At 64.8% G+C, this 12,905-nt stretch overlaps 3 protein-coding genes across 3 annotated transcripts in view; 1 reads left to right on the top strand and 2 right to left on the bottom strand.

Moving 5' to 3' along the window:
- Window positions 1-267: 267 nt before the first annotated feature.
- On the bottom strand, window positions 268-1,057 carry CHLNCDRAFT_17589 (hypothetical protein; the record flags this gene model as incomplete). The annotated part of the gene is made up of 3 exons (XM_005846537.1): window positions 268-378; window positions 620-754; window positions 905-1,057. Coding segments are annotated over 3 exons (399 nt in total), but the record flags the coding sequence as incomplete, so codon positions are not given.
- Window positions 1,058-1,974: 917 nt separating this feature from the next.
- Window positions 1,975-7,829, top strand: CHLNCDRAFT_52953 (hypothetical protein; the record flags this gene model as incomplete). The annotated part of the gene is made up of 15 exons (XM_005846680.1): window positions 1,975-2,013; window positions 2,145-2,337; window positions 2,474-2,693; window positions 2,817-2,928; window positions 3,727-3,866; window positions 3,956-4,101; window positions 4,444-4,565; window positions 4,709-4,867; window positions 5,138-5,206; window positions 5,297-5,422; window positions 5,808-5,856; window positions 5,990-6,508; window positions 6,645-6,781; window positions 6,814-6,936; window positions 7,698-7,829. 15 exons carry the CDS (start codon window positions 1,975-1,977, stop codon window positions 7,827-7,829), a joined length of 2,286 nt encoding a protein of 761 aa, XP_005846742.1.
- Window positions 7,830-10,347: 2,518 nt separating this feature from the next.
- CHLNCDRAFT_52952 (hypothetical protein) overlaps window positions 10,348-12,905 on the bottom strand; it is a gene marked incomplete at both ends in the record, with an annotated part of 14,685 nt that continues 12,127 nt past the window's right edge. Inside the window, 9 exons of the mRNA XM_005846536.1 lie at window positions 10,348-10,641; window positions 10,768-10,821; window positions 10,941-11,158; window positions 11,380-11,527; window positions 11,630-11,725; window positions 11,776-11,852; window positions 12,036-12,138; window positions 12,312-12,475; window positions 12,674-12,779. Of these exons, the coding sequence (XP_005846598.1) occupies window positions 10,348-10,641; window positions 10,768-10,821; window positions 10,941-11,158; window positions 11,380-11,527; window positions 11,630-11,725; window positions 11,776-11,852; window positions 12,036-12,138; window positions 12,312-12,475; window positions 12,674-12,779 (1,260 nt within the window). The remainder of the gene's footprint in view (window positions 10,642-10,767; window positions 10,822-10,940; window positions 11,159-11,379; window positions 11,528-11,629; window positions 11,726-11,775; window positions 11,853-12,035; window positions 12,139-12,311; window positions 12,476-12,673; window positions 12,780-12,905) is intronic.

Here is a 12,905-nt window from a genome sequence, read left to right as displayed (position 1 = left end):
GTTGTTGCCACCTTGCCTCTGCAATGTTATTGCTGAGCGTCTACGCTTTGACAGCACTACCTTCACATACTGTAAGCCCAATGGCTGACCCTCAAACGGAAGAGCCAAACCTGAGGCTGTGACGGTCGACACGCCAGGAGAAGGCAGCTGTTCGCCACGCCTCTGCCCTCAGCTGCCTGTGCCTGCCTGCGGCTGCGTCGCCGTTGTTCCTCCGGCTGCTGCTGCCCCTGCTGCTGCCACCCCTGCCGCCATCTGCCGAGCCGCGCGCTGCTGCTGGCGCCACTCCTCGTTCTCTTTCCACACTTCGCCATCCTCAAACACCTCTTTCTTCCAGATGGGAATGGTGGCCTTGAGCTCGTCAATAGCCCAATGGCAGGCCTGCAGGGGGCAGCACGATTCCTGTGTCAAGCAGGAGAATAGGGTTAGATCAAGCAGGAGAGCAGGGATAAGGCAAGCTTGCACACAGGGCCTGGCAACTTGCAACATGCAGGCTGCTGGTGCGTGCGGATGCTGCTGCGGCGGGACAGGGAGCAAAGCGTCAGCGGCAGATCGGCATCCGGCGTGCTGGCTCGCTGCTTGACACGGCCAGAGGCAGCAGGCGCCAGCGCCGGCTGCCCACCTCCAGTGCCTCCCGCCTGTGTGCCGAGGAGACTGCGATGATGACGCTGGCCTCCCCCACCAGCACCGTGCCTGTGCGGTGTGCTACAGCCATCCTGCACAGCTGCCACTTGCCGCACGCCTGCTGGCACAGCTCCTGCAGTGCAGGCAAGGCAGCGGCAACAGTTTCCCATGCCGAGCACGCCTGCGTGCTGCGCTGTGCCGGCCAGCCTGCCGGCGTGCCGCCAAACCAGGCAGCACCGCTGCAGGTGCAGGCTGCCTCTGCACGCCAGCAGCCCCGCCCCACCAGCAGCTTCCTGGCGGCCATGGGCACGTATGCCTCGTACTCCAGCCGCTGGGTGGCCTTGCCCTGGAAGTTGTCTCGAGTGACGCCCAGGAATGTGGCGATGGCTCCCGCAGCCGGCTCGGACACAAGCGATACATACCTGGCCTGGTCCAGCGCCCCGCGGGTGACCTCTGCGAAGCAGGAGCCCTCCCGCAGCTCCATGCCCAGCTGCTGCATTGGAGGGGGGTGGGGCGGGCTGCCTGCAGAGGATGGACCGGTGGCGGCAGCAGCGGCGGCGGCGGCAGGGTCAAGGAGATGCGGTCCCCGCACCATGCCAACAGCAATCGTTATTGCCGCTCGTTTTGAGCACAGTCGCGTGCCCCACTGGGCCCACATGCGAACCTGCTCTCGCGCGGCCGCTGTTTGCGGGTTGTTGCGCAAGCCAGCAGTGATCACAGGCGTGTGTAGATTAACAGGAACCCAGTCAAAACAAGCGAACGCCAACCACTCCACCAATAGGTGAACAAGACAATGTGTTGCCGCGAGCAATGCACAGTCAATTCTGTGCAATAAGAAGAAACAATTGCAAAGGCTCAGGTGCAGTAGTGTTTGTCTTTCCTCACCGCCATTGCCGTCGCTGGCCATTGCCGTCGCTGGGGCCGCTGCCGTGCCCCTCACACCTGGGCACCAGGATGCTCCCTGCTGCTTGCAGCGTACAGGTCTCACCACGTAGGAATACTTCGTCAACCATTGGCAATGATTGCCAGCAGTGGGAAGCGCCGCCTGCTCGTTGCACAGCGCACCTGCCGCACGGCGCCCATTGGCAAGGCCTCATAGCACTGTCCCAGGCTCCCGCCTGCGTGTCCTTCTGTGTCGCCGCCCTATCCTATCGCTCCCAAACAGCCTGCGGACGCCTGCCTGCACCCCGGGCCAGGAATTGGCCGCAACGTTGTGGCCGCATGTGAGCGAGCAGACCCGCAACCCGCTATAAACGGTCTAGGAACTGTCTGCGGTGCTGTCCAAGGCCTAGGCGTCGCCTCCGAGGGATAGCCCCCAACCGCATCCGTCGAATGGCGCAACCGGAGGACGCTATGGAGGAGGCGCATCAGGCGTTTGCCGCCCAGCAGAATGTGAGTGTAGCGTTAGCATTGGGCGCGCCCTGTTCCCAGACACTGTACCCCGCCCCCGCCCCACCAGTGCCCAACACTGCTCGCGTGAAGATTTCACTCGCTCTCTCCTGTGTGCTGTCCGCTGCATGCAGCTAGAATTGCTGAATGGCAGCTCCCTTCTTCACTGCGCTACGGGGGGCTGCTTCTACGCTGCGGACCCCGCCCTAGGCGCCCACCCCAACAAGCACGGCGGCAAGGGCCCGCTGCCAATAGAGCAGATTCCGGGGACCAGCGGCATTCTGGGAGCGCGGATCGGCAGCGGATGCTTCGGCTCCGTGCATTTGGGTGAGTGGGGTGACTTTGCAGTAATTGCTGTCGGATGCCTGCATGGTGGTCGTCTGCTGTTGCACGCCGCCCCGCCAACCTGCGGAGTGTTGATAGCGCCGCTCAGATAGCCCTGCTTGCCCAATGCTCCCTTCAGGCATGTTCAACGAAGAGCTAGTTGCCATTAAATACATCACTGGTTCAGCATGTCTGACCGCCAACCGCATCGAAATGATGCATGAGGTGGGGATGCTGAAGAGGGGCGACCTGCACGGCGTATTCCCCCGCGTCTTGGCAGTCTTCTTCGGCGACGCCACCACCCCTCCATGCATTATCATGCAATATGCCCAGGGAGCGGGGCTGGACCGCGAGGGCAGGTGAGTGGCTTGCAGGCAGCGCTGTGGCTGCCGTGGCTGCCTGCCCAGACAGAGTTGCCCTGGGTGTGTTGCGTCGCGCCCACCTCACTCGTGGCTGCGTTGCCCCTCCTGGCCCCCTCGCAGGAAGTTGAGTGGCGCAGACTTTTTCAATTTGCTCACTTGCATCGTGAATTTGATGGCAAAGCTGCACCGGCTGGGCCTGGTGCACCGTGACATCAAACCCGACAACATATTGGTGAGCTGGCTAGGGAGGCGAGCGGGCAGGGCACGCTGTCCCCTGTGCATGGGTGCCTTTGCATGCCCACCTGGCAGCGGCTACTCGGCCCCTTGACTGGCTCAGTGGTGTTGACCACATGTAAAAGGTAAAGGTAAAGGTGGGGAAGAGCCTCCACAAGCTTCACTTCCCGGTTTTAACGTCTAGCTTTAGACCATTATTTGATCTGCCCGACGCGCCAAGTGCAGTACCTCGTCGTTGGCCGCGACGTTAAATAAGGAGCTGGATGAGTGTCGGTGGGTGATACCACAGGCACGAGTTCGAACCCCAGCCGGGACACTAGCTGGGACTTTGCCTCACGGCACCTTCGTGGCGGCATCTGGGCGGCGGACGGCTGCCCGGCAGACCGGCATGGCGCTTGCAAGACGGAGCCTCCCCGGGATGCCATCGGCGGCCAGATTTTCCTCGCTCTGGACAGCCGGCAGGGTTAGCGGGTTCGGCCCCAGCACATTAATGTGCCCAATCCCTGTGAAACACACACACACACACACACACACACAGTACCCCCCACTAGTAGTGAATGGGTCCCGGGGAGGCCTGTGCCGAAGCCTTGGCGATTCTATTAGGCGTTCCCGAAGGAATTGGCTTGGATTGGCGCTGAGCCGGTCAGCTATGCCGCGTTTGTCCTCACAAAGTTTCGACATGGGAGGAATCGAACCTGTGCCCTCTCGGAGGGTTTAGACACTAGCTCCAGCGCCTTCAAAGAAGGCCTTTCTTAGCCGCGGCCTATGTCTTTGCTGATGCCACTGTGCTGTGCAGGTGCAGTACGACCCGGTTGCAAGTGGGCAGGGTGGGGTATACAAGCCCCTGATTGGCGACGTGGGCGCCATGCAGAAGGCCAGCGAGCGCCCGTGGGAGCTGGAAGGGGTGGAGTGTAGGGCGTGGACTGGGCAGCCAAGGTGGGCCTGCCCCAGGCTGGGAAAGAGGAGGCAGTTTCTGACATGATCTTCACACAAAATGGTGAATAGCCGTTATCTATTTCCTGCAGGTTCGGCTTCCTCGACTTCTGTGGCCACCGGTATGCCCAGACGCCGGAAGTCCATGTGCACAGACGCCTTGATCCCTCCTCCGACCTGCCAGCGCTCGGGTTGACTCTGTTCACCCTGATGCTGGGGGTCCCCCGGTACCACGAATGTGAGTTTCGAAAAGGTTGCAGCCCACTGCTGCTGAATGGTGGTGCCAAACACGATTGTACATGGCTCAGCGCCAATCCAAGCCAATTCCTTCGGGAACGCCTAATAGAATCGCCAAGGCTTCGGCACAGGCCTCCCCGGGACCCATTCACTACTAGTGGGGGGTACTGCACTTGGCGCGTCGGGCAGATCAAATAATGGTCTAAAGCTAGACGTTAAAACCGGGAAGTTAAGCTTGTGGAGGCTCTTCCCCACCTTTATGGTTGGGCAGGAGATCCCGCTGGCCTTCTGGCTCTTGTTGTCCCTCCAAGCTTCTTGCCTGCCCTACCTGCCCTCCCTGCAGACCCGAAACTACTGCACAACCTGAGCGCTGCTTTGCTCAACCAGCTGGCTTCTGGCGGCGTCATGTGGACGCCCTTTGCTGCACTGCGCGGCTTCAGGCCGCGGTCTGAAGTGCACCAGCGGGTGAGCTATTCGGTTTTGGAGCAGAGACTACGGCAGAGCGCTGGGCTGCCAGTCTGTGGCACGAGCTGGCAGGCTCCTCATTGCGCCTGCTCAGGCATCCAACACAACATGCACCCTGTTTTGTTCCCTCGCCTGCCCTGCAGATGATGCAGCTGCTACAGTTGCTGCTGGGCATCATCGCTGACCGGCTCAGCGCCAATCCAAGCCAATTCCTTCGGGAACGCCTAATAGAATCGCCAAGGCTTCGGCACAGGCCTCCCCGGGACCCATTCACTACTAGTGGGGGGTACTGCACTTGGCGCGTCGGGCAGATCAAATAATGGTCTAAAGCTAGACGTTAAAACCGGGAAGTGAAGCTTGTGGAGGCTCTTCCCCACCTTTATCATGATGCAGCCCTCGCCCAGCCAGCGGGGCACAGCGCAGCTGCTGCTGGGACCTTTCTCTGCGTCGATGGAGGTGCTGGCCGCATCAGTCATGGTAAGATGCGAGCGCAGCTTTGCTCCAGGGAGCACATTCAGGTCGTGCTGGGCAACTTTGCTGCTATGCGCTTGCTGTGCTGCCCTACCTTGCAGGACCAATGTGATGAGTTGTCCGTCGAGGAGGGCTGCCTGAAGGCGCTGTGTACCCTGGCGGACCCCGAGGTATGATGGTGGTGCTGCCAGCAGCAGCCTCGTGACTGTGCGTGGCCTCTCTGGATGGTTTTGATGCATGGTGTGATCCACTCTGCGCAGGTTGCCGCATTGATACCGGAGTCCGTGCGCCTAGCATTCGCCAGCATTTACAAGCGTGCCTTTGACTCGTGGTATGAGGCCGAGCAGCGCCTGCTCGCCGCCAACCCTGGGCTGGCGGCGATGCCGGTAGGTGGGGCTGCACCATGCTGTCACCAAGTGTGTATGCAGGTCAGAAAGGGGTGTCGCACTGCCTCCCTTTCTGTGGCTCGACGCGATGTCCAGGCGCATGTCCTGCAACTCAAGAACCGCACGTTTAAGCTACCGGATGTACTGCAGCCGCTGTAAGTGGCGTTGAGAGCCGAGTTGACCCGAGCACTCAAGTAGCCCTCTATCTGGAGCCACACATTTTCACGTTTATCCAATTGCATCCAGGATGTTTTCGCGGTCCTTGTGCTTGTAGCCGGTGCAGCCAGACCCGGCGCTGGCAAAGTACCAGCAGGCAGGATGGTTTGCTGATGCCATTCCGATGGTGCCAGGGCTGCGCCCCATGCTTTCCATCTGGTCATCGTAGTCGCTGATGTCGCTGAGCGACATGATCCTGGAGGGAGTGCGCTATGCAGGTGTGCCTCCTTTTTCAGGCCAGACAGCAGAAAGCGACGTCGGGCAGGACATCTGCAGCGTCTGTGGCATAATTATGTGCATCGATGGGTTGAACGCCATCTAATGTGTACACATCTTGCCACCTGCCTGCAGGTCAAGCTGCGCAGTATGCCTACGGATTGGAGGAAAGCCCGCTGGAGCTGCACCTGTCCAACACGGTGCAGCAGGGAGGCCACAGGGGGGCACAGGCAGCAGCCCTGCTGGCAACCATTCAGGCAGCAACGGGGGGCAGCCGCCAACAGATGGCGACCGGCAGCGAGGAAGTCGTGCCTTACACCTGCGGCTTTGAGACACACCAGCTAGGCGCCCTGCTGATCACCGATGTCGCCCCGGCACAGGAGGGCGCCTTTGGCGGGCTGTTCCACAACCAGCCGCCGGGGCCCGCCCCCTACTCGCAATGCGGACGGCAATTGGTCGCAGCCACCCAGTTCCTGATGAGTGATGTGCGGTCGGCGCTGCGGCCGGAGCTGCTGTGCGGGGATGAGCTGCTGCCGATTGTGACGGGCCTCGCTGCGGTGCGGGCGTTGAGCGGCATGGCACAGGTCGTGCTGGGCATGGCGGAGCAGGCCGCCAAGATGAGCGGCGAGGAGCCAAGCAGGAGCATAGCAGAAGGTGGGGCAGGCAGCATGCGTGGTGCTTCGGATGGAGTGCTGAAGTGCTGACAAGCCTTTTCAAACGCTGGAACAGCCAACGTTGTGCCTCACCTGACATCCCTCCTGCTGCCCGTGCTGCCTGCCTGCCCCTTCAGACTGGTGGCTCCTCCGTGCGGTGTGTGTGGTGGCGGGCATCCGGGTGCAAGAGCAGCAGCTGGAGCTGGCGCTGAGCACCACGCTGGACAGCCAGCCTCATGAGCTTTGGAGCTTGTGGAAGGCCTGGTGCCCAGCTGTAGAAATGCTGTGCACCAAGCGCTGCTGCAGTATTTCGATCAGGATCAGCAGTTCCTAGCCAGCTTCAACAGCGGCTCCCTGCTCACCCACATACTGCGGGTTGCCCGCGTGGCTTCTGAGGCCGCCATGTACACTACCCTGCTGCAGCAGCAGGTGCGTGCGCCGCCAGCACCAGCGGCGACGCCAGCTGCCGCTGCACCAGCGCAAGCCTTTGCACCTGCGCCAGCAGCAGCACCAGTGCCTGGGGAGCCATTCCTGGCGCCCGTGCCAGCGGCAGCAGCAGTGCCTGAGGAGACGGCGCCTGAGAAGCAGTGCCAGCAGCTTGCACAGCTCTCTGGCACACCTGCCGGTGAGCACAGCAAGACAGTGCCCACGCCGCCAGGTGCAGATGCCACAGAGAAGCAGGGGCGGCACTTGGGAGAGGCAGCCAACATCACCCCAAGTCGCCCCTCAGCCGCACAGCCTGAGCAAGTGCCGCAGCCGTCCCCACAGCGGCAGCAGCAGCACAGCTCGGGCCAGGGCGGCCCCGCTCGAGCCAGGCCGACAGCGCAGCAGCTGCGCACTGCGCTGCTTAGCCGCCATCGCGGTGGTGGCATCCCTCCTGCAAGGGTGCCGCGAAGGGCAGTCGGCGCGCAGGGCGCTCACCTCCCTCCGCGAGAATTTGCCGCAGCGCAGTGCGGAGGCAGGCTTTGCGGTTGCATTCCCAGGCCACGGCAGCCAGGCAGTGGCCATGGAGGCGGCAGCAGCAGCAGCACCACCTCCACCACCACCACCACCAGCAGCAGTTTCGCTGGAGGCCACACACCCAGCGCGACGCACCGTTGCCACGGCAGTGCCGCGGCCCAGCAGCACGAGCAGCGGCGGCGGTGGTCCATCCGCTGCGGCCATTCTCCCCTCCCTGGCTCCGGCGGCAGTTATTGGTGCCAGTGTGGGCCGCGCTGGAGCTGCGCAGGAGGGGCATGCAGCAGGCAGCGGAGCACGCACTTGCACCGGCACGCCAGGCGCTGCGGCGGCTCCTGGCCCTGCGGCCACCCCTCACAAGGTAAGCTGGCAAGTACTTGCACTAGTGCATGTGCTCCATGCTCTCAACCACAGTCTTCAAGGCCAGTCTCCTCTCAAACATGAATGCCTGTCCACCATGTTAGCACGCGGCCTGCTTTGAGGCCATGTTCTGCCCCACCTGTGGTGCTACCTCCTGTGTTGCAGGGTATCAATTTCATTGAAACTTTGATGAATAGATTGCACATCCGCGGACCTGCTCCCAGGGCAGGAGCTACTCCCAGGGCAGTCCTGGGACCCATCCAGCCGACTGCACAGGTAAATGATACCACCACCGCAACACGCTGGCTTGCTTCCTGCCAGCCTTTGGCCCCCAGTCCGCAACCCTTCGACTGCTACAAATCAGGATGATCCTTAAACAGACTCCCCACCTCCCCAGCACCTCTGTGGCCCTGCCCCTGCAGAACGCGGTGCAACAGGCAGCAGCAGCAGCTGCCCGGCGCGCGCCCAAGCGTGGCCTGGCGGCCGCAGCAGCAAGCCCGCTTGAGAGCAAGGCGCAGCGTGGCCACTGGTTGAGCAGTTACAGAAGGCAGGGATTGTGCAGAGGCGGCGGTGGGGCTCCAGGCCGGCGCTGAGCTGGCGGCCACGCGAAAGCGCCCCGGTCCCTCCACCCGCAGCCTGGCTGCCATCCTGCCTGCGGCGTTGCTGCGGCGCATGATTGGATGGTGAGGGATTCAGTGGGGCACTGGTTGTGCAGCTACAGCATGCAGGGATTGTGCGGCGCTGGCGGTGGGGCTCAAGGCCGGCGCTGAGCTGGCGGCCCCGCGAAAGCCCCCCGGTCCCTCCACCCGCAGCCTGGCTGCCACCCTGCCTGCGGCGTTGCTGCGGCGCATGTTTGGATGGTGAGGGATTCGGTGGGGCACTGTTTTGAGCAGCTACAGCAGGCAGGGATTGTGCGGCGCTGGCGGTGGGGCTCCAGGCCGGCGCTGAGCTGGCGGCCACGCGAAAGCGCCCCGGTCCCTCCACCCGCAGCCTGGCTGCCATCCTGCCTGCGGCGTTGCTGCGGCGCATGTTTGGATGGTGAGGGATTCAGTGGGGCACTGTTTTGAGCAGCTACAGCAGGCAGGGATTGTGCGGCGCTGGCGGTGGGGCTCCAGGCCGGCGCTGAGCTGGCGGCCCCGCGAAAGCGCCCCGGTCCCTCCACCCGCAGCCTGGCTGCCACCCTGCCTGCGGCGTTGCTGCGGCGCATGTTTGGATGGTGAGGGATTCAGTGGGGCACTGTTTTGAGCAGCTACAGCAGGCAGGGATTGTGCGGCGCTGGCGGTGGGGCTCCAGGCCGGCGCTGAGCTGGCGGCCCCGCGAAAGCCCCCCGGTCCCTCCACCCGCAGCCTGGCTGCCACCCTGCCTGCGGCGTTGCTGCGGCGCATGTTTGGATGGTGAGGGATTCAGTGGGGCACTGGTTGAGCAGTTACAGAAGGCAGGGATTGTGCGGCGCTGGCGGTGGGGCTCCAGGCCGGCGCTGAGCTGGCGGCCCCGCGAAAGCCCCCCGGTCCCTCCACCCGCAGCCTGGCTGCCATCCTGCCTGCGGCGTTGCTGCGGCGCATGTTTGGATGGTGAGGGATTCAGTGGGGCACTGTTTTGAGCAGCTACAGCAGGCAGGGATTGTGCGGCGCTGGCGGTGGGGCTCCAGGCCGGCGCTGAGCTGGCGGCCCCGCGAAAGCCCCCCGGTCCCTCCACCCGCAGCCTGGCTGCCACCCTGCCTGCGGCGTTGCTGCGGCGCATGTTTGGATGGTGAGGGATTCAGTGGGGCACTGTTTTGAGCAGCTACAGCAGGCAGGGATTGTGCGGCGCTGGCGGTGGGGCTCCAGGCCGGCGCTGAGCTGGCGGCCCCGCGAAAGCCCCCCGGTCCCTCCACCCGCAGCCTGGCTGCCATCCTGCCTGCGGCGTTGCTGCGGCGCATGTTTGGATGGTGAGGGATTCAGTGGGGCACTGTTTTGAGCAGCTACAGCAGGCAGGGATTGTGCGGCGCTGGCGGTGGGGCTCCAGGCCGGCGCTGAGCTGGCGGCCCCGCGAAAGCCCCCCGGTCCCTCCACCTGCAGCCTCACTGCCATCCTGCCTGCGGCATTGCTGCGGCACTTGTTACCAGCACTCCTGCCGCCGCGGCAGATGCTGCCCCTCCTGGCCCTCCGGCAGGTCGGCCGCCTGCTGGTGCGGCGTTTGGGGCGTGGCGCCCATCGCGATGCAACCTGCCCAGCAACACATCGCGTTAAGAACGCTCCACGGCGCAGGGGTGAAAGCGGCGCGCCAACGGAGGTCCTAGCTTGTGCATTGGTGCCTTCTTCGACGGCGCCCTGCTGGAGGCGCCAGTGCGGGCTTGCGCCCCCCAAGCGAGTCAACCGAACCTGCCACCTGTTGCAATGGCTGGTAAGTGCATTACATCATCATCCGGATACTCTACTTCTGCCTAGTTTGAGCATGGCCGGCGGCACAGCCTGCGGACATCCACCGCCTGAGCGGGCACCCAGCCTGCGGGCACCTGCGCCAGCGCCGCCAGCGCCAGGCTCCTCAGCGCCGCCGCGCCGTCGCCCGCGCCTCCACCTCGGGGACGCCCTGCTCACGCACCATGCCGCGGCTGCCGCCGTGCCAGTGGCAGCCGGAGAGCCAGCAGGGCGCCACCGGGTTGCAGCCCGCCAGAGCCGCCAGCGCTGCACGAGCGCCAGGGTCGCCCTTGGCGGCCGCCTCTACTGCCGCCTCAGTCTGCTGCACCGCCTGCCTGCGGCTCCCCGAGTGCATGGCAACGTTGAGAAAATCAAAGCCGGGCTCGCCACCGGCGCCGGCGCTGCTGGCGCTGCCATCCAGCTGCAGAAAGGGAGAGAAAGGCAGGCTTGTGGGCAACTCTCCCAAGTTTGTGGTGTGGTCCCGACTGAGTGGCAGGTCCGCATGCTCGGCTGTCGCTGCGGAGCACAGCTGGATGCAGGCACCCACCGCGCAGGCAGCGAAGCCGTTCTGAATGGCGTTCAGAGTGCGGCGTGCCTCCACCTGCGGCAAGGGGCGAGGGGCCTGTCAGCTGCCTCGGGGGGCACACCCAGCTTCAAGCAAGTTGCTCCCGTGGCCTGCCGGCTGTGGAAGGCAGGCGGGCGGGGCAGGCGGGCGCGCACCTTGTCCAGCCTGCCCTGGATGGCGGCGGGAACCTCCACGCCAAGCATGCGAGCCATTTGCGCCAGGTTGCAGGCCTGGACGTGCAGCGCCCCCAGGCCCTTGCTTATGCCCAGGGAGCGGGCGTTGCACAGTTCCAGGATGGGCAGGATGTCGGGGCCCGCCAGGCGCCCGCACACCAGCAGCTGGTGCAGGGCGGTGAAGTCTGGTATCACCGCATCTGCAGCAGGCAGGTGGGTCGGGGGAGGGGGGCAGGGAAGCTGGGAGGTGGGCGGCCACCGCCGTGGCCGCAACGGGATGGACTGCCATCCGCCACTTGCCGCCCGCAGAGCCAGCAGAGCCAGCAGCTCCTGCCAGTCTCTGCTCCTGCCGGCTGGCTCACTTCCACGCCGGGGCCGCGCCCGCCCGCCTCCCTCCCCAGCCCTCCCCTCGCCCACTAACCTATCAACAGGCTGTGCACCTTCTCGCCTACCGAGCAGGGTGTGAGGTGTGGCACCGCCTCATGCACCAGCCCCATGGCCTCCTCCGGGGCACCGGCCGCCGTCTTGCCCACCATCGCGTCGAAGAGCATCCGCAGTGCCTTCAGGAACTGCGCGGGCGGGCACGCAGGGGGGATGGGGCAACCAAGCTCAGCTAGAGAGGTAGGCAAGGCAGGCGGAGGCTCCAGAATTCACCGCATCTCCCATCTCACATCCCCCACACACAGCGGCACCTCCAGGCACAGAACCAGGCTGGCAGGGCAGGCGCAGCTGAGCTGCGCGGGCGGGCCGCGCCAGGCTCGGCGCACCTGCGGCCAGGCGGCGGTGTCGGCGTGTGCGCGCCCAGGTGGTAGCCGACGTCGGCCGCATGCTCCACTGCCAGGTAGAAAGGACGGAACATTTTGGTGTTCAGCTGGCACGCAGCTCGAGCCGGCGCTGCAGGGGCGGAGCGGAGGGAGGGGAGGTGAGGCACACTGCGCCCAGCTCCCGGGTGTGCACCTTGCCCCTTGGGGTGTGGCCACCCGCCGTGACTGCGCCAGCCCATGCTGAGTAGGCTGATGCCTGCCTGCCCAGCAGCAAAGGCCCTGGCCCCGGCCCCCAGCCACCAACTAGCCCCACCCTTGATGATGGCCTGGATGAGGGCGCTCGTGTCCTGCTCCTGCACCGCAGCTTCAAAGTGGTCCAGCACCGCCTGTTCAGGGATGGTGAGGGCCCCCCCGGCCTGCAGGAAGGGTGGATGTTCGCATGATCAAGAAGTGGCAAGAGGGGGACTGGGGGCGGTGGGATGGCGGCGCACAGGCAGGGCAGGATGCAGAGCGGAGCTGAGGGGACGTGCAAGCGTGCAGCAGGCACACAGCAGCACCGCAGCAGAGGCAGCAGCCATGCCGCCCGCACCTGCTTGTCCTGCAGCTGCTGCACCACGGCGCCGGCGGCCTCCAGCAGCGACGCTGCGCAGGGCTGCTGCAGCGGCACCTCGGCGTGCGGCGCTTCGGGGCGCCGGTCGCGGCTGCGGTCGATGGCCGGCACCAAGCTGGTGATGCTGGTGGCGGGGGATCCATCTGCACGGCAGGGAGGTTTTACAGGGGAGAGGGGCGGGGGGTGAGCTGGCATGAGGGATGGAGTGATGCAAGCCAACCCCACACGCATGAAGGCGCAGCCCCTGCACGCGGCACAGCAGGCTGCCCGTCTGACCACCCCCAATGGCACTTGCCATCCCCATCCAGCCCTGCTGCTCAAGCGGCACCGCCGCTCCTCACCCGCGCTTGACAGCAGCTGCACCCCCTCCGCCAGCTCCTCCATGTGGTTGGCGCAGCGCTTCAGCAGCAGCACTGCCATCAGCACCGCGGCCTGCAGCCGCGACACCTGCACAAACGGCGGGGCAGCAGGCAGCAGGGTGGTGGGGAACGGGCGCACACTCCCTGCCCTGCTGGGACCACAGCAAGCACTCGTGCTGCGGGGGGCTGGGTGATACAGCGCAGCGCAGCGCAG

The sequence above is a fragment of the Chlorella variabilis genome, assembly GCF_000147415.1.
Source record: "Chlorella variabilis unplaced genomic scaffold CHLNCscaffold_13, whole genome shotgun sequence".
Taxonomy (NCBI): Eukaryota; Viridiplantae; Chlorophyta; class Trebouxiophyceae; order Chlorellales; family Chlorellaceae; genus Chlorella; species Chlorella variabilis.
Note: the sequence above shows the minus strand (reverse complement) of the source record. Positions and strands in the feature narration are given on the sequence as shown.